The sequence below is a fragment of the Phyllobates terribilis genome, unplaced genomic scaffold (genome assembly GCF_046119375.1).
Source record: "Phyllobates terribilis strain yellow unplaced genomic scaffold, ASM4611937v1 Scaffold_1__5_contigs__length_1240528914, whole genome shotgun sequence".
NCBI classification, from domain to species: Eukaryota; Metazoa; Chordata; class Amphibia; order Anura; family Dendrobatidae; genus Phyllobates; species Phyllobates terribilis.
The window spans coordinates 798,676,181-798,694,908 of NW_027362761.1; the positions used below are offsets into that span (position 1 = coordinate 798,676,181).

The window sequence follows — 18,728 nt, forward strand, 5'->3', positions numbered from 1 at the left end:
TGGCAAAAATGTGGCAAATTTTGCAATTTTAAAATTTTTAATTTTTATGCTCTTAACCCAGGGAATTATGTTACACAAAATGGACCCCATTATTGTGCAATTTTTCCTGAGTACACCGATACCCCATATGTGGGGGAAATCTACTGTTTGGGCACACGGCAAGGCTCGGAAGGGAAGGAGCACAGTTTGACTTTTTGAATGCAAAATTCGCTGGATTCGAGAGAGGATGCCATGTCGCTTTTGGAGAGCCCCTGATGTGCCTAAACAGTAAACCCCATTTTGGAAACTAGACTCCCCTAGGAACTTATCTAGATGTGTGGTGAGCACCTTGAAATCCAGGTGCTTCCCTGAAATTTATAACCTTGAGTCGTGAAAATAAAAAAAATCAAATTTTTCCACAAAAATGTTCTTTTATCCCCAATTTTTTGAATTTTCACAAGGGTAACAAAAGAAAATGGACCGCAAAATCTGTTGTGCATTTCTCCTGAGTACGCTGATACCCCATACGTGGGAGAAAACTATTGTTTGGGCGCACCGCAGGGCTCGGAAGGGAAGGAGTGACGTTTTGGAATGCAGACTTTGATGGAATGGTCTGAGGGCATCATGTCGCGTTTGGAGAGACCCTGATTTGCCTAAACAGTAGAAACCCCCCACAAGTGATCCTATATTGGAAGTCATATAGTGTTTTCCTGGTATATAAATTTTATAATGTGGTGGCATACGTAAATTGTGTAGATTGCATCAGGTTGGCATGCGTGAGTTGTGTAGTGTACGTCAGGTTGGCATGCATGAGTTGTGTAAGTCAGAAATGAATCTAGTAATCCATGGATGAGTGGTACAGTTTGAAGCATTCTTTTATATACAGGCCAGGTTTGTCGGGGCAGGTGTCACATTGCCAAAGGGTGTCCTTGCATATCCCCCTTCTGTAACACACTCGGCACCTCTTTTGCAACCTTTCTTTCTTTGAGGTTTGATGCACCTCACCGGGAAAAAGTTGGCCTGGTACGATAGGAGCACCTTCAGTTCAGAAAGTAATGGGGCCCACTCCATCCTGACTGTCAAATATTAGGGCCTTAATCACTGCCTCCTGGAACTCAAGGTGCAACGTACCAGTCTGGCCTGCACATCGTGAAAGCACAAGAGCATTGTACATTGCCTTCTGTACGATGTGCGTGCTCAGCTTCTTGTATCACACCCTGGCTTTTCTCATAGCACTGTATGGCAGGTGGATTTGATCAAAGATCAACTCCCCCCATGTTCTTGTTGTACCCCAGTACACAGTTTGGTTTGTGGACCTGTGTAGAGGTACCTCGTACAGTGGTGGGGGTGCTGCCATCACCATGTATGGTTGTCAAGAAAAGGACATTCCTCTTGTCCTTGTACTTGATCACCAGCACGTTGTTGCAACATTGGGCTCTGTTCTCATCCTTTCTGAGCAGCTGCCCAATTAGCATCTTAGGGAGGCCTCTCTGATTTTTGCAGGCTGCGGTAGCTCGCACATAGAGGGACTTGAAGAGTGGGATGCTCGTATAAAAGTTATCTACGTAGAGGTGATAACCTTGATCCAGCAGTGGGTCCACCAAATCCCCCACAGGTGGGAATTCAGGAGTCCTTCCCTTCATAAACTGATTGGCCGTTCAGAATTGAACAGCCAAACACAGCAATCGTAGTTGCGGGGGGTGGGGGGGGTGAAACCCCCCATGATGAAGAGCCCAGGTGCCCTGCTGTGAGAATCAGCAGGTACCTTAATGTGATCACCACGACTACGTCCAAGGTCGGGAAGGAGTTAAAAATGGTAAGTAGAGCAGCAGGTGAAGTGTTGGGTCCCATTTATCTGGAATAGGGAACATGTATCAATTAATGTTAGGGGTCATGGTATACTTTTTGCCATATCTTCCATGTATGTCCATATACAAGAGAGATCAAGTATTTTCATTGTTACTCAGTATTAAATGTATGTTACTCAGTATCACATGTATATCATTTGTAATTAACGTTTATCCAAGTTTACCTAATAATGCAGGACATTAAGAAAATTAAGTGATTTTATGTAAAATATTAAACAAAGTAAGCCTTCAAATGCAAAATAAAAGGATTCATCGTCATCATTAATGCACCACCCCAGCATTTTGTTTTTTTTCAGCGCTGGAATGGTGCTTCAAATCTAAGGTCACTACCCCTACTCTCATACTTACCCGCCGTTGTTTTCACCTTCTATCGCTGCCACTCCCGTCCAACTCCAGCAGTTTATGACTTGCCAGATTGGTCCTTGTTCTGGTTCTCTCAGACTTGCGTTGAGAGCTTGTGACTGTTACCTCTGACTTCCGACAACTCAGAAGTTCAAGTCACAAGATTGCGCTGTGGGTCTGGTGCAGCGCCGATAAAGGGTGATGATGCCAGCGGGTAAGTATGAGTGTAGGGGCAGGGACCTTAGATTTGAAACACCACTCCAGCACTGGAAGAAAACAAAAATGCTGGAGTGGTGATTTAAAAGAAATATATCTTTTCATTTTAAGAAATTACATATCTGAAAGCAATATGCCATGATTCCTCCTCGCAGTGTGTCTGCGATGAAGTTATTGACGGCTCAGCCGTCCAATCTGGTACAGGGGCGAGCTGAAGCTGTCAGTACTTTGATTGACAGCTCAGAGTCCAGTCTGGTGCAGGGGCGTGCTGAGCTGTCAGCGTCTTGATTGACAGCTCGACCATCCAATCTGAGACTCGGAGTTGCTGGCTGTCTCCAGTTGTTCATTGTCCCGGGTGATTGTCTGGGTACTTAGCTGGACTGTTAGTCCCAGATCTCTACCAGATGGAGCTTCAGCTAAGTGCGGTTGGTTTTCTCTGTGCCTAGTTTTTTACTTGAGGATCTTTCGTTGCCTGACCTTGGACCTCATCCTGACCATCCGTCTGTTTAACCCCTTTGTTTTGATCTGCTATCTTCCTGGTATTTTGACCTTGGACCATTACCTGACTACGCTTTTGACTCCTTGACTATCCCGACTCATGGCTTGTCCCTGAGAAATGACTCAGATTCAAAAGATAGTTGTTGCCCCTGACTTATTACAAGGCGCACATATTCTAATTAATCAGAAGAGTCAGGCAAGTGGTGTGCTCCGTGTCACAAATCCTACTCCAATCCCTGCTGGAGTAAGTTTTGTGCAGTGAACGCCACCCCTATGTCCCACCTGAGCTCCATACACTTTGTCAGAGTTAGGCAACAATGGTGTGAGAACGCCAAATTTGGCAAAATTCTAGCACAGCCTTGAGTTGCGACAAAATTTTGCAACTTTTCAAAGGTTTTTAAGACAGAATACTGCCATAAAAGCTTTGATAAATTGGGCCTTTTTACACAAACTTGTTAAAATATAAAGTTGTTGAAGCAGTTAGAATGAACTTCAGCTGGAATCCATATTTCTATTTGTACATAAAAAACTGATTGTATTTCCTTGTAGAAAAGCACAAGGGCAATTAAGAAAATGAAATAGTTCACTATTGTATAAATATTAAACACTGTTTGTAGAAGTTAAGCTTTCTAGTCTGGGTATAAAATATGCTAAGACGTTCCTTCATTTGTTTGCTTAAGTAAACAAATGTTTCCAATTCTTTAATCCTGAGCCTGGCAATTAACTGGTAATTAAAGCAAGGATTGTTACACAAACAAATGGCATGAAGTGCAGTAGTAGAATTTATTTCATTACAGCAGTGCAAACAACGTGCATATTTCAGCTGAGAAAGAAGATTAGTTTCTTAACCAATAAAGTATAATGGATGACAGCAATTGTAGGGATATACAAGGACTTGGCATAATAATGCAGAAGAACAGTGCATCAAACTATGAAAGTCACATATCATACACTACATATTGTATTATTGCTAAGTGCAGGCTCCAAAGCCATTATACAGTGCCCATATATATCTACAGAGTTAGAACATAGCAAAGCGAGCCGCTGATTGCATATGGCAGCATACAGCGTTTCAGTTTATACAGAGTTTAAAAAAGTTATAGGTTCACATATACTACTGACCATTACTAGGCTTTCCCACTGATTACCACATACATTACAGAATAACTTTTTTCCTTTAGGTCTGATTTTCTCATTTTAGTCTACGATCAATATACACTTACCTTCTCTTCCATCACACTTTTAACAAGAATTAACTTCTGAAATAAATTGAGCTTCTCATCCCATATCCCGTGTGTTTCATTAGTAGATGCTTGTAATTTATAGCCATTCCAAGTACTGGGGTTAATCAGAACTTCAAGAGTCCCTGTGAAATCAAGAACAAAAAAATAAAATACAAAGACTATGTATTATATAGTCGATTGGCGATCACTTAATGACTGCGGTTGGCACGTGTAAATTCAGCTTAACCCATGATACCCATGAGTGTAATATCAGCTTTGTTTTGTCTCACTTAAGACAAGTTAAATTAGAAAACACTATAGAGGAGAAACACAAAGCCTCTGATTCATCAAAGTCTTTATGAAAGAAAACTGGAGTAAAATACTTTGAAAAGTTTCAGGTAGCAACAACACAATGGGCAGAGCTGGGATGGGGCAGGCATGACTACACCAGGAATGTTACTCTAGTCCAGACTGGAATAACATTTCAGGTGAGGAAAAGACCACTGTTAAGATGCACTTAAATCTTTAAGCGGCGTGCGCCTCTTAATGAAATTTAGCGCATCTTATTCCGGCACACCCCTTATTTAGAATAGCGCACAAAATCAGGACCATAGTCCCTTGCAGGTACTCAAATCATGTTCATATTAGAAATAGACAACATAAGTCTTGCCTGGAAAATGTGAGTTGGCAGCTGGAATCTATAATCGATCTCCGCCACCCATTTTCTAACTTTGGTTGTCACTATAGTTCTACAGTATGAAAACACTGGATCTGCCCACAAATGCAAGTAAATAAATATAAATATATATTGAACTGTGTAGATGCTTCAAGTTCCTAGTTCTATGAAATAAACCGTATGCTACCTTAGTATTACACAAATAAAACACAGGGAGGGCGGGGATGCAGCTGCAGTATTTTACTCAGTTTCAGTGAAACAACAAAAGGGCCAGATGGAGAGGGAGCACTCAGAACAGTTATAACGAGAAAAATGTACATTTACAGAAAGTGACAGAGGGAGGCAAAAGACCCTAAATCTGAATATAACATTGATCAATTCTGTGCACTACATATAAGTACACAGCTAAAGCTGCCTAGTGAAAGATTGTCTTTTGGGTTTTTTTTTTGTTTGTTTTTACAGTTAGCTACACTTTTATGATACACTTTAGGCTGTTAATTACCAAGGCTCATTTGCCTAATTTTTCTCAGTATATTTGTGAAGCAATAGCTAGATAATAGTCTATTTTCTCACTCGTGGTTTAGTAATCTGTACTCAATAATCATTCTCCCTCTTTGATAATACAAGTTTTTCCCTGTGCATGGACTTCTTGGTGATCCTGTGATAGCAGCCAATCAGAATGAGAGCAAGGCAGCAGCCTAAACCATTTTGGGGTAGATATGATGTTTTTATTGCCTCTTATTGCATTTTATTGCAATGTTGTGGTGGCAAAACAAAAGTCTGTCGCAGTACTGTTGCAGGATATCCTGAGTGAAGGGGCTCCTTCCCTATCCCTCAAGCAAGGGGGGCACCTAGTGTATCCCTGTCTCCTGGATTGCTCCTGAAAGTGAAGACGCGGGGTCATGTGCCTTGCTGTACTCCCTGTCTTACCCTTATCTGTACCCTCCCCCACCTAGGAAGGTGTGAAGTGTATAGGATTACACTAACCAGACAGACAAGGGAAGACAGACAGGGATAAATGAAAACTACAATCATACAAAATACACTCATTAAACAACAGAGTGGTACACAGGGGAGGGTAAGGTAGGTGAAACCAAATAGGAAAGAACGAGGATGAACACACAAACAAACTTCGTGCAGAAATCTACAGAACATCTCTAAAACCGCCAACTCCAATCACCGAACAACTCCTCCACCTCCAAACCAGGCAGAATGAACTATCACTTTTCAAATGCCAGTGGCGAGCATATATATCAGAGGGGAGTGGCCAACACAGAACAGCTGAGGAAATCCAGGATGGAGAGCTCCAGGAGATCAAGTGAACTGATTAACCCTAGTAATGCTAGAGCAAAGAATACCTGCACTGTTTAGTAGGATGGTGAAGCAGTTCTAACCAGTGCAGGAGTACGGGAGACCAGACACCATGATCTTCTGATCTTCTCTATCGCGGTATACATGTGACAGTGTCATTCTGTCGTTGTGTTTATTTTTTTTCATTAAGCCGTTTACCAATTAATATTTTCATAGATCGGACTTTTACGAACTCAGCGATACCAAATATGTGTATTTTTTATTAGTATTTTTTAATTGTTTTATTTTTAATGAGCACTGCTATGCACAGCAGCATGGCCATGACATCTGCCGGGAAAGATGCATGCAAGCTTGCATCAAAGTCAGGGACACAATATATGACGTATCTGTACATCATATTCTGTGAAGCGATTAAAAGCCGGCATGGGTGACTTGTAAAAAAGTCGGGTCCCTGATGGCTTCTTCCTGCCACAGCATTTCAGAGTCAAACATACATGGCCGAAATCACATAATCAGTGTCTGTTACATGCTGCCTGGTGTTGGGGTAGCATGTATTTGCTTTCAGGTTTCCTTTTAACAAGTGCAGGATGAGAATCTGTATGGCTTATATATTATCAAGTGACACAAAATCATGTCCTCAACAGTCAACAGATCTGTCAAAGTAAAGATATAGTGACCAACCCCTTTAAGACCTAAAATGTTGACAACTCATTGCTCTATTAAATTCAAATTAAAGTAGTGTGCCTGAAACCTCCATCTTTGAACACAACACAATGACTTTTTTCTACATTGTTTTTGATTAAATAATTTTTTCTTTCTTCCCATAGGAAGACAGAAATAATTATGAGAATCTCATCTAATTACATAGTTCTGTGGAGGATATAAAGATTTCAACATATCACTAGCATTAAAAAAATACAAAATCATAATACCTTCACTCTCAAGACAATTGTGTTCCTTGACTATCGCTAACCCTTTGTTTCCATTTTCAGGAGTACAAAATCCAATTAAATTGATTGGAAGTGAAATAGCTGGATTTTCTCTCCAGAGATATACAAGTATAATAAATACAAAGGGGGTGGACATGTCTACCAGCAGTGGTGGCCATGATAGCAATATGTTTGTACAGAATTAAACTGTTGCTTTCTATACAGCATTACACTGATGTTTTCTATACAGGCGAGTGCAATGTGAGAAAAAATTGCATTGCACTTTCAACAATGTTATTCAATTAGGCAGTGTTCATCTGTGAGTTTTTCCTCACTTGGAATTGGAGTGAGGGAAAAAATCGCAGCATGCTGTGTATGGCAGCGTAAAATGGCCGAGACTCCGCAATGCAAGTCAATCAGTGCAAGAAAAAAATCGCACGGCACATGGACCATGCCTGTGCCATGCGATTTTTACACATTCATCTCATAGGAAACCCGACATTTTATCAGCTGAGTACAGTAAATTCACAGCATGAACCGTCAGAATAGAATAGATAGAATAGATATATAGACAGAATAGATTGATAGAAAGATGTCAGTGAGATATATAATTAGTGCAATGCATGTGTAGTTTACTGTACATGTATTTAGCTAATCAATATAAAATTAAATTTAAAAAATGGCGTGGGGTCCCCTTTATTTTTATTAAACAGCTGAGGAAAAGCAGACAACTGGGGGCTTGTGTTATTATTCTGGGAAGGGACCAATATCCATAAAGGTTCCCAGTCTATTAATATCAGCTCACAGCTGCCTGCGTAGCCTTTACTGGTTATTAAAAAGGGGGGACTCAAAAAAAATGATGTGGAGTCCCCCCTATTTTTAATAAACAGCAAAGGCTAAGCAGACAGCTGTGGGCTGATATTAATAGGCTGGAAAGGGACCACGGATATTTGCCCCCTCCCAATCTAATAAATCCAGCCCTCAGCTGCCCCAAAAATGGCGCGTCCATTAGATTCGCCAATTCTGGAGCTTAGCCTTGGCTCTTCCCGCATGCCCTGGTGCATTGGCAAGTGGGGTAATGGTTTTGGGGTTGATGTCAGCTGTGTAATGTCTGCTGAGATCAAGCCCAGGGGTTAGTAATGGGGAGGGGTCTATAAGACACCCCCATTACTAACCCTGTAGTCAAAAACAATGACGTCAGCGGTCACGTGACCTGTCACATGACTAAATGACGTCATGGAAGGTCCTTTTAGACCATCGCAAGCCGCCGGGAAGCCAGGACGCATCGCTATTGAGACCGCGGGCCATCAGAAGGTGAGTATAATGTTTTTTTATTTTAAATTCTTTGGTTTTTTTTTTACAGGTACTATGGTACCCGGGTCTGGAGGAGAGTCTCCTCTTCTCTAGACCCGGGTACCATCCGCACATTGAATCGCTTAATATCCGCATGTGCACATGTAGTCATGTGGATATTAAGCGATCCAATGCAAGTCAGTGGAGGCGAAAACGCCATGATTGCGTAAAATAATTGGTAGTGCTGCGGATTTTTCCAGAATGATAATCCGCAGTGGAAATTTCCGCAGCATGTGAACAGCACATGCGGATTATCATTGGGGAACATAGCAGACATTCTACCAAGCGTTTTTTAAGCGTTTCTGCGGCAGAATTGCCGCTGTGAAAACGTTTAAAAAAAGTATAGTGGGCACACAGCCTAACTCATTTATTACCTTTAAAAAATAAATTTCTCACACTGCGAGTGATGATGTCAGTAAGGTTACCGCAGTTCATCTGCTATGAACTGCGATAACCTAACCAAAGTCAGCGCTTGTTGCAGTAGCCGGATTCACATGCTACTGTCAGGGTGTTCCAGCCACCATGCAGAGCGGTCACATTACTCATGTCACCGCTGAGCACAGCATCCAGATGTAGCAGAGTTGGGGATCATGACTGGACATGGAATGGATTTACAGCGGAACCCTTTGTATTATTTTATTTTTTAAAGGTAATGGTAAAAGAGGGTGGCTGGGGTGGCTGATGGCTAGTGTTATTAGTCTGGGAGGGGGCCAGTATCCATGGCCCCTTCCCAGCCTATTAATATCAGCCCATAGCTGTCTGCTCAGCCTTTGCTGTTTATTAAAAATAGTGGGGACCCCACGCCATTTTTTTGGGGATTCCCCCCTTTTTAATAACCAGTAAAGGCTACGCAGACAGCTGTGAACTGTTATTAATAGGCTGTAAAGATTCATGGATATTGACCTCTTCCCAGAATAATAACACCAACCCCCAGATGTCTGCTTTCCCTCAGCTGGGTATTAAAAATAAGGGGGACCCCACGCCATTTTTTTCTTTTATTTCTTTATTAGCTAAATACATGTACAGTAAGTTACACACGCACTGCACTAATTATATATCTCACAGACATATTTCTTACTATTATCTATCTATCTATCTATCTATCTATCTATCTATCTGTGTCACCCCAGGCCTGGATGCCACAAATATTAAAGGCTGTGTCTGAGAGCAGGAGGGAGGTTCCCTGGTCAGGGACAATTAGCATACAGCACCTCCTGTCCCAGGCCAGTAGGGGGAGCTGGCTGCCCCTATAAAAGCTGGAACTGAGGGCAGGGTTAGAGAGAACTGGACGACCTAGCTCAGGACTGAGACTAGTCCCAGAGAAGGAGGGACAGTTCAGCTGTAGCCGAGGAGTCCGTGAGGCAGAGGAGAGACTACGAGCCAGGGACAGAGGCGACGAGAGCCGGTCCTGGCTGAGAGAACTACACTACCGGACATTGGGGTCTGAGGCTGTCAGGGTTGCAAGCCCAGCAGCAGAGAGCTAACCCGCGAGGGATTTCAGGTCCCTTGGCCTAAGAAGCCTGGAGGCTCCGCCACACAGAGGGACCAGTACAGCACGGAGAAGCAAAAGGTACCTAAGGCCCGAGTCGCAAGCCATACAGGCGAAGTACATGGCCAGCTCAGGTACGTGGGCTATTACACCACGAAAAGGGCGATAGTCAGCAAGGGCAGAGAGAGAACGGTAGGCCTTCACACTCACCCTGACCAGTGGGGCTCGCCCGAATGCTCTCAGACACCCAGGCCCATTCCTACCCGGTACTCCTGTTGGGTCAGTAGTAATACCTACAATAAAGACCCTGGACTGTTTGAAGCGGACTCTGGACTCTTATTACTGCGGCCTGCACTATCACCCCCAGCATTCACATATGCTGCCCTGAGGCTACACTCTTCCCGTGGGGAGTTATCCGACCCCTGTGCTGCACACCAACATCAGCCTCAGCGGTCTGCCTTGCAGCGGCGGTCATCCCTGACCGCAATCCACGGGTGGCGTAGTCGGACATTCATAACTCTACAAATAGACTGCCACAGCATTTGGTCTGACCACCCTGAGCCACGGGATCGGGTTGCCACTACTACCCCCATCGCACTGAAGCCCGGTTCCGGGTACCCCACGGCCCAGGGGGCGAGTCATATCTATCCTCTATCTATGTCTGTATATAAAATTGTTTTATTAGTTTGAAAACTAGATTGAAATGACATAGAGAATTACTGTATGTAAAACCTGATGTTAAAAACGTATTGCATACGCATGTCATACGCATGCTAGGTAAGGAAAAAGGAAAAAAAAAGCACACTCGCATAGCACTCGGATGACATACAGATGCTAATTGAGAAAAAAAATGCATGCCACTCACCTTACACTATCCAACTTTTCTGGCTGAGAATCTGAGCTATTTATATACATAGATGTGAGCGTACCCTAGACTGATGTTTTCTATACAACATTCGACTGATGTTTTCTATACAGCATCAGACAGTGGTGTCTTGAGCCAGACATAATTAAAAGAGCTTTATCTGCTCTGTTGCTCACATTGTACACAAAAATGATATCATCCAGAGGGATCAATAGGTTATATATTATGTGACCCACATCAGTAATAAACCTTTTCAGTATTTGCTCCATTGTCAAATATGATTGTCTGCTGCTGGACCTCATGAGCTTTAGTTTAACACACCCATGCAATCCTGCTTTCAGATCCTAGTTTAGCTTGAATTGGACATCTTATAATAGAATGTTAAACCTACAGTGACTAAAAATTATTTAACAAAATCTTGTTTAAATAGTTATTCCCAAAAAAACAAGCTATCCTCTCTCCATGGAAGAAGAGCTAGCTTGCTGATCATTGAGGGTTCGGCCACAGGGACCCCAGCAATCCCGAGATAGGGGCTGTAGAACACCAGAGAACAGGGATTTTCAGCCCTGTCCTTAATGGAGTAGAGGAGTGTATATGTGTCCCGCTACATTTATTGAATATCTGGCTCATGGATGCAAAAATCATGCTCAACTGCTATACAGATTTTCATTATAAAATTAACCTCCGGTGGATAAAAATTGTTTAGGAAAATCTTAAACACTTATTCCCAGAAAACAAGCTATCCCCTATTAGATACGGATTAACTTGCTGATGCTGAGGCTATTGGAATCCAAATGTTTATGACATTGGGGCTGTAGAATCCCGAGAACAAGGATTTGCAACCCTGTAATGAATGGAGTAGAAAACCACGTGTGTCCTCCTCACTACTTATTGTCTGAGAAGTAATAAGGCTATGTGCCCACGATGCAGAAATTCTGCATATTTTTTCCACTTCTCTCTGGCAGGAAAAACGCATGCGGATTTTACATGCGTTTTTCCCGCCAGGTAGAAGCGTTTGTGAAGCGTTTTTGCATGCATTTCTGCATGCGGGTTATCAAGCGCTTTTCCAAGTGATTTTAGCATCACTTGGAAAAGTGCTTGACAACTTGGTCACACTATATAAATCCATGCAAACGGCATGGATTTATATAGTGTGACCAAGTAATAGTTAAAAAAGAATAAGAATGGTAAAAAATAAAAAACAAAGATTATACTTACCTTCCGATGGCCCCCGGTCTCCTTTTCCTCTCGGTCCGGTCTCCCCGGTGTCTCGCGGTGGTGTGAAGGACCTGCGATGACGTCATTGAGTCATGTGACAGGTCACGCGACCGCCGACGTCAGCGGTCACGTGACCGGTTGCATGACTCCATGACATCATGTCAGGTCCTCACACCACAGCGAGACGCCCAACACACTGCACGCATCGCTGAGGAAGCCGGGGGATATCGGAAGGTAAGTATAATCTTTATTTTTTATTTTAAATTCTTTTTTTTACAGTTTCTATGGTACCCAGGTCTGGAGGAGAGTCTCCTCTCCTCCAGACCTGGGCACCATCCGCACATTGAATCGCTTCATATCCGCATGTGCCGATGCAGTGATGCGGATGTCACGCGGTCCAATGCAAGTCAATGGCGGCGATTACGCTGCGTGTCCGCCAAATTAATAGACATGCTGCGTATTTTTCCGCAATATCCTGAGGATAGGTCCTCAATGCAAAAGTAATGGACAACCGCTTTAAGACTTAACACGTGTTTGTTTGTTTTTATAAATTTGTAATTTCATTTTATCAATTCCGGGGAACAATCTATTTATTGACTTTGGGAGCGGTCACCTGGATTTTCTCCTCCTGACAGGAGCTTGGCTCATTATAGTTAACATAAAGTTATCAGAGCTGAATCTTTGCTTCTGTGTGATCACAACGTGATCAGGAGAGATTTGAATCCACTGGAAAGATCAAACCGATCATTTATTAAGAATCATGAAGCTCCTAATAAATACCAACAAGCAGAGATTTTGAAAACCTGGACTCATGTATACAAATAGCATACTGAAATGGTGTATAACATTTAATAATACAATCAATAAATTCAATATGATATTTAAATATGATAGAAGATTTATTGACATCATAAAACCTATTTGAACACACAATCTAATTGGAATGTGTAAATTAATACTGCAGGCACATTACTCTGCGTCAATTACGTAAAGAATCTGCTTTCTAAAATCTGGCTTGTTTCAACGAAGTAAGTTTTGAAGAGTTTTATTCTGTTCCCTTTAAAGGGAATCTGTCACCAGGCTTTTGATGTGTTATCTGTAGGCAGCATGATTAACTGACTTTAAGGAAAGACTGCACAGTTTATTTAAAGTTTATCCCCTGACAGAAGAACAGAAAGTGAGCATTCTGACGGGGCAGCTAACAGGTGCAGCCCAGCGGGAAGTGAAATCATGGTCAGATGAGGAGAAAAGGACTGTAAAGGACATTCTGACCCGGCTGCGGAGTACCTTTGACACCCGTACCTCAGCAGAAATCAAAATGCGGTTCTATGGCTGTAAGCAGCGAGCCCAAGATAGTATCAGAGACTATGCCTTGAACCTGCAAGAAGCTCTGGGAGCAATCAAACAAGCTGACCTTGGCAGCGTGCAGGATACCGATAAACTGTTGACTGATCAGTTCATAGAAGGTCTGCTGTCCAGCGCCCACAGAACCCAGCTGCGCCTCATGGCCCTACAGAATCCCAATTTGACTTTTGCACAGTTCAAAGATAGGGCCATCCGGGTGCTCCGAGAACCCGCACCAGGTGGCGCTGTAGTTTCCCGGCGCCCTGCCATCACTTACCACCAGGAGGCAGCGACCTACCCTGCAGACCTTGTGGGGGTTGATGCGCAGGCCCTAAACCCATCCCCGCCTGCAAACCTGCACCATCAGGTCCAAGAACTAACAAAGAGTGTTGCTGCATTGACCAGGACCGCACAGTCGTTACAGATGGACCCGTCAGGACCAATCAAGCTGGCTTCCAGTCCGGAGGATGTCCCGTGGCATCGACGGAGGAGGATCCCGTCGTTAAGAGGGAGGCCCGCCGATCGTTACACTGAGGATGGACAGCCGATTTGCCGCCGTTGCAGCCAGCCGGGACACGTAGCCAGGTACTGTACTTTAAATGGGTCCGACCTGGGGCAGAGGGCCAACCCCCAGGCATAAGGTCACCAGGCCCGTCTAATTGGCGTGATAAGTGCGTAGGGGGACGCCCGGTTTTACCCATAGTGCTGGACGGTATCCCCATGGGTGCACTGCTGGACACCGGGTCCCAAGTGACTACCATCCCCTATGTACTTTTCAAGCAGTACTGGAGTGACACTGACATAACCCGCTATCCAGACAGTGACTTGAGCATCATCGCCAGCAATGGTCAGCCCGTGCCGCAGGTGGGGTTCAGAGAGATGACCATTAAGATTGGTAAAGTTGAACTACCGGCACAGGAAGTGATCATTGTGGACATTGACCGTCGAGAAAGTCACCCTAAAATAACCTTGGGTACTAACGTGATTGAAAATTGTCTTTCAGAAGTGATTGTAATTTTGCAGCAGGTGGCGATGAATGCGAGCTCCAGCCAACAGAGGGTCCTCCAGAAGGAGATAAGAGCCCTGATGAGACGGCAACAGGTAGAACTGTCTGGTGGTGAGATCGGTAGCGTGAGGATGAGCGACCCGTTCCCCATTGCCATGCCTCCCAAAAGTGAAATGATGATCTGGTGTCGGACTGCAATCGGGTTAAGAGGGAGAGACTACCAAGTCATGGTAGAACCCGTGTACTCAGACAGCAAGCCCACCATTTTGACAGCCCGGGGGGTGGTTGATGTCCGCCATGGAAGGGTGCCCATCCGGATCTTAAACATTGGGGAAAGGGAAATACACTTGCCCCGGTACGCTACATTAGCCAAATTGTTTGCTGTCGAACACAATGCTCTCAGGGTCGTGGAACCCTTGCCTCCATCTCCACCGGTGGAGGATAATGGCTCCCAGAAACACAAGGAGGACTGGTGCCAGAAACTCCACGTGGGTGCTGACTCCACTCCCTTGCACCAAAAACAAGGAGTCTACTGGGTGGTTCAGGAGTACGAGAGAATCTTTAGTAAGCACCCGCTAGACTTCGGCAGGGTGAAAGGGGTAGAACATCACATCCCCACGGGGAGCCACCCACCAATAAAAGAGAGATACAGACCTGTACCCCCTGCACATTATCAGAACGCAAAGGGCATGCTGAGAGAAATGAAAGAAGCCGGGGTCATTAGAGACAGCTGTAACCCCTGGGCAGCCCCCTTGGTTCTGGTAAAAAAGAAAGACGGTACCATGAGAATGTGCGTGGACTATAGACAAATCAATCGTATCACCCATAAAGACGCGTACCCGTTACCTAGGATAGAGGAGTCTTTAGCCGCACTAAAATCAGCTAACTTCTTCTCTACTTTGGATCTTACTAGCGGGTACTGGCAGGTTCCTGTGGCAGAGGCTGAAAAGGAGAAGACCGCCTTCACCACCCCGATGGGATTGAGTGAATTCAACTGTGAATTCAACTGTGAATTCAACTGTATGCCATTCGGGCTCTGCAATGCACCCGAAACTTCCAGAGGCTGATGGAATGCTGTCTAGGGCACCGAAACTTCGAGACGGTCCTACTTTACCTGGACGATGTGATTGTCTATTCAAAGACTTACGAGGACCATCTAAAGCACCTGGCCAAGGTGTTCGAAGCCCTGGCAGGCTATGGCATGAAAGTGAAACCCTCCAAGTGCCATCTGTTAAAGCCGAAGGTACAGTACCTGGGGCATGTGGTGAGTGCAGAAGGAGTAGCCCCCGACCCCGACAAGGTCACAGTAATCAAGAGCTGGCCAAGCCCCTCAAACATCAAAGAAGTGAGGCAGTTCCTCGGGTTGGTAGGCTACTACCGAAGGTTCATCCCCGGGTTCACAAAGATGGCGGCTCCAATGCAGGACCTCCTGATAGGTCAGTCTAAATCCAGAAGTCAAAAGCCACCCTTCAAGTGGGACAAGCAGGAAGAGGAGTCCTTCCGCCAGCTGAAGATGGCCCTCATGGGGGATGAGATCCTGGCCTACCCCGATTATGGCCAGCCTTTTATCCTCCACACAGACGACAGTAATGTGGGGTTAGGAGCCGTACTGTCCCAAAACCAACAGGGCAGAGAAAGGGTGATCGCGTACGCCAGCCGGAAGCTGAGGCCCACTGACTTTAAGGCAAAAACGCTGCAGAAACGCTTAAAAACACTTGGTAGAAGGCCTGCCATGTCCCCAAATGATAATCCGGATGTGTTGTGCACATGCTGTGGAAATTTCCGCTGCGGATTATCACTGCGGAAAAAAACGCAGCACTACCAATTATTTTGCGGAAGTACTGCGTTTTTGCTGCCATTGACTTGCATTAGAACGCGCCAATTCCGCAAGACTGCATCTGTACTTGGGTAATTGGCGCGTTCTAATGTGCGGATGGAACCCGGGTGTAGAGGAGAGGAGAGTCACATCCACACCCAGGTACCATTAAAAAAGCTGTAAAAATAGAATAAAATAAAAAATAAATGTATACTTACCTTCTGGCTAATTAGGAATATAACACGTAGCACTACTGGACCAGGGTGCACGAGAGGAATCCAAGACCATAAAGTTAGTAGAAAAAATCTCGGCACACCATTAGCTGAATAATAGGTAATATTTTATTTAAGCAGTCCACATCAGTGGACTGCTTAAATAAAATATTACCTATTATTCAGCTAATGGTGTGCCGAGATTTTTACTACTTACTTACCTTCTGGCGGCCCGCGCTGCGCTCCTCCTTGCTTCCCGGTACTTCGCGATGGAATGAAGGACCTGCGCTGAAGTCAGAGTCATGTGACGGGTCACGCGACGCTGACGTCGGCAGGTCCTTCAATCCACAGCTGCTGGCAGCCGAGACGGTGAAGCAAGACACTGGGGACCATCGGAGGGTAAGTATACATTTATTTTTTTATTTTTTGACATTCTCTCGGTCACACTATATAAATCCATGCCGTTTGCTTGGATTTATATAGTGTGACCAAGTTGACAAGCACTTTCCAAGTGATGCTAAAATCACTTGGAAAGCGCTTGTCGACCCGCATGCGGAAATGCAAGTGAAGAACGCTTCACATCCCCTTGTCCCTGGCAGGAAAACGCATGTACAGTCCGCATGTACAATCCGCATGAGTTTTTTTTCTGCCAGGGAGATGCAGAAACGCTCAGGAAAAAATCCGGAGCATTTCTGTATCATGGGCACATAGCTTTATTCCAGCGATGTGTCACTTTAATGATCTGCCTGCTGTCATTTTCATAAAATCCCTATTCTCTCTGTTGCAGATCTAGTAGTTTTCTGAATGCTGAGCTCTGTATAACCCCACCCACACCACTGATTGGCAGCTTTCTGTGTACACTGTGCATAGGCAGAAAGCTGCTAATCAGTGGTGGGGTTGCATGGAGCAGAGCATGAGGCAACTAGTTCTCTAGTGATAATCTCCTGCTGATAAAACAGTGATTTTATCAAAACTACAGCAAGTAATACATCGCTGGAATCAGGGTCTCTGCCCCTACATCATCCTGCTCTCAGATTAAATAGCAAACACCTGCTGACAGATTCCCTTTGTTTCTTAATAGAATTGACAGATTTATTACATAAAGCTATAATATCAGTATATTTACACTGACCTAAATGGATAAGAATAGGAGCTGATAATACATCAACTCTTAAACCTTTGAAACATGTAAGTATCTCTTCTAGGTCACAACAACTATTCCAAAGAACATCATGAAGCCAGGGAACATCTGGTTTAGTTGGGCGCTCCTAATAAAAAGAAAAAAAGGCATCATCATTCATAGTTATAATTGCAAAACATGAATTTATTAACCATACAGAAACTGAAAACGTGGTAGGCAGTGCACATTTTAGGATGCATATATAATGATGTCATCACTTTAAACACAGAGATTTTTTCTCCCGCTACTCAATTTCATTTTCAATATCCTCGAAAGAAAATACTTCAAATCAAAATGTCAAATCTGGTAATTAGATCAATCTTAACTTGTTTAATAAAAATTGTCTCATTCTTTTAGCTCCATTAAGGACAAGTAAAAAACACATTACCTTTCAAAATGGTATACACAGTAATGAATAGAAAAAAATACATGTAAAAAAAAATATAAAAGAATCAGTAAAGAAATCTTTCCTAGAGGCATTTATTTAGTTTCTACCTCGCTCGTTTTCTTAGTGAAGGATTTACACGGCTTTGTCTCTTAGAGCTTGTGCACACGACCAACCCATCTTATTTCTAAGGGGCTGTGCACGTCTGATTTTTTTCCCTCGGACCGACCGAGTGGTCCGAGGAAAAAAATTGGTCAAATGTCCTGGTTTTGATGCAAGTCTATGGGTTCGTGGAAAACATCGGATCCCACTTGGATGACAACAGAGTGTGGTTCGATATTCACGGGCTGACATAATTGAGAAGGTGACAAAACTTTTTTTTTCTCTCCGCGTCCGAGAAAAACTGATCCCACTCTGATCAATCTCAGATCAAACTCTAATCAGAGTCTGATCAGCATATTTAGACCATATTTCTCAGATGGAGAGAAAACGGTGGTGTGCACTTGCCCTAACTAAGAGGCAGCTCGGTTTCAGTAACAATCTACCCCACCTGTTTGCAATGGAGATAAGGCAAAACCAAGTCTGGGAAACCCATCCCAGACTACCATTGGAGAGACCAAGAGAAGAAGAGTCCAATGCTCAGAGATTTTTACAAAACTGTTTATTATTCTTTTTATTCAAATGGTTTAAGTGTCCCTATAAATAGGCAATGGATGGCTATACACTTTAGATAGGTGTTGGCCAAACATACATTTGGCGAATAGCCATTCTTCTCAATCTTTCGAGTACATGCCCACTTGGCTTGACCAAGCATACGT

At 43.8% G+C, this 18,728-nt stretch overlaps 1 protein-coding gene across 1 annotated transcript in view; it reads right to left on the reverse strand.

Annotated features, from left to right (window-relative positions):
* The window catches only part of DNAH6 (dynein axonemal heavy chain 6), a 493,878-nt gene that overhangs the window by 159,093 nt on the left and 316,057 nt on the right, over positions 1-18,728 (reverse strand). Inside the window, exons 62-63 of the mRNA XM_073637077.1 lie at positions 17,478-17,613; positions 4,127-4,269 (exon numbers count right to left, since the gene is read on the reverse strand). Coding sequence (XP_073493178.1) covers positions 4,127-4,269; positions 17,478-17,613 — 279 coding nt within the window. The remainder of the gene's footprint in view (positions 1-4,126; positions 4,270-17,477; positions 17,614-18,728) is intronic.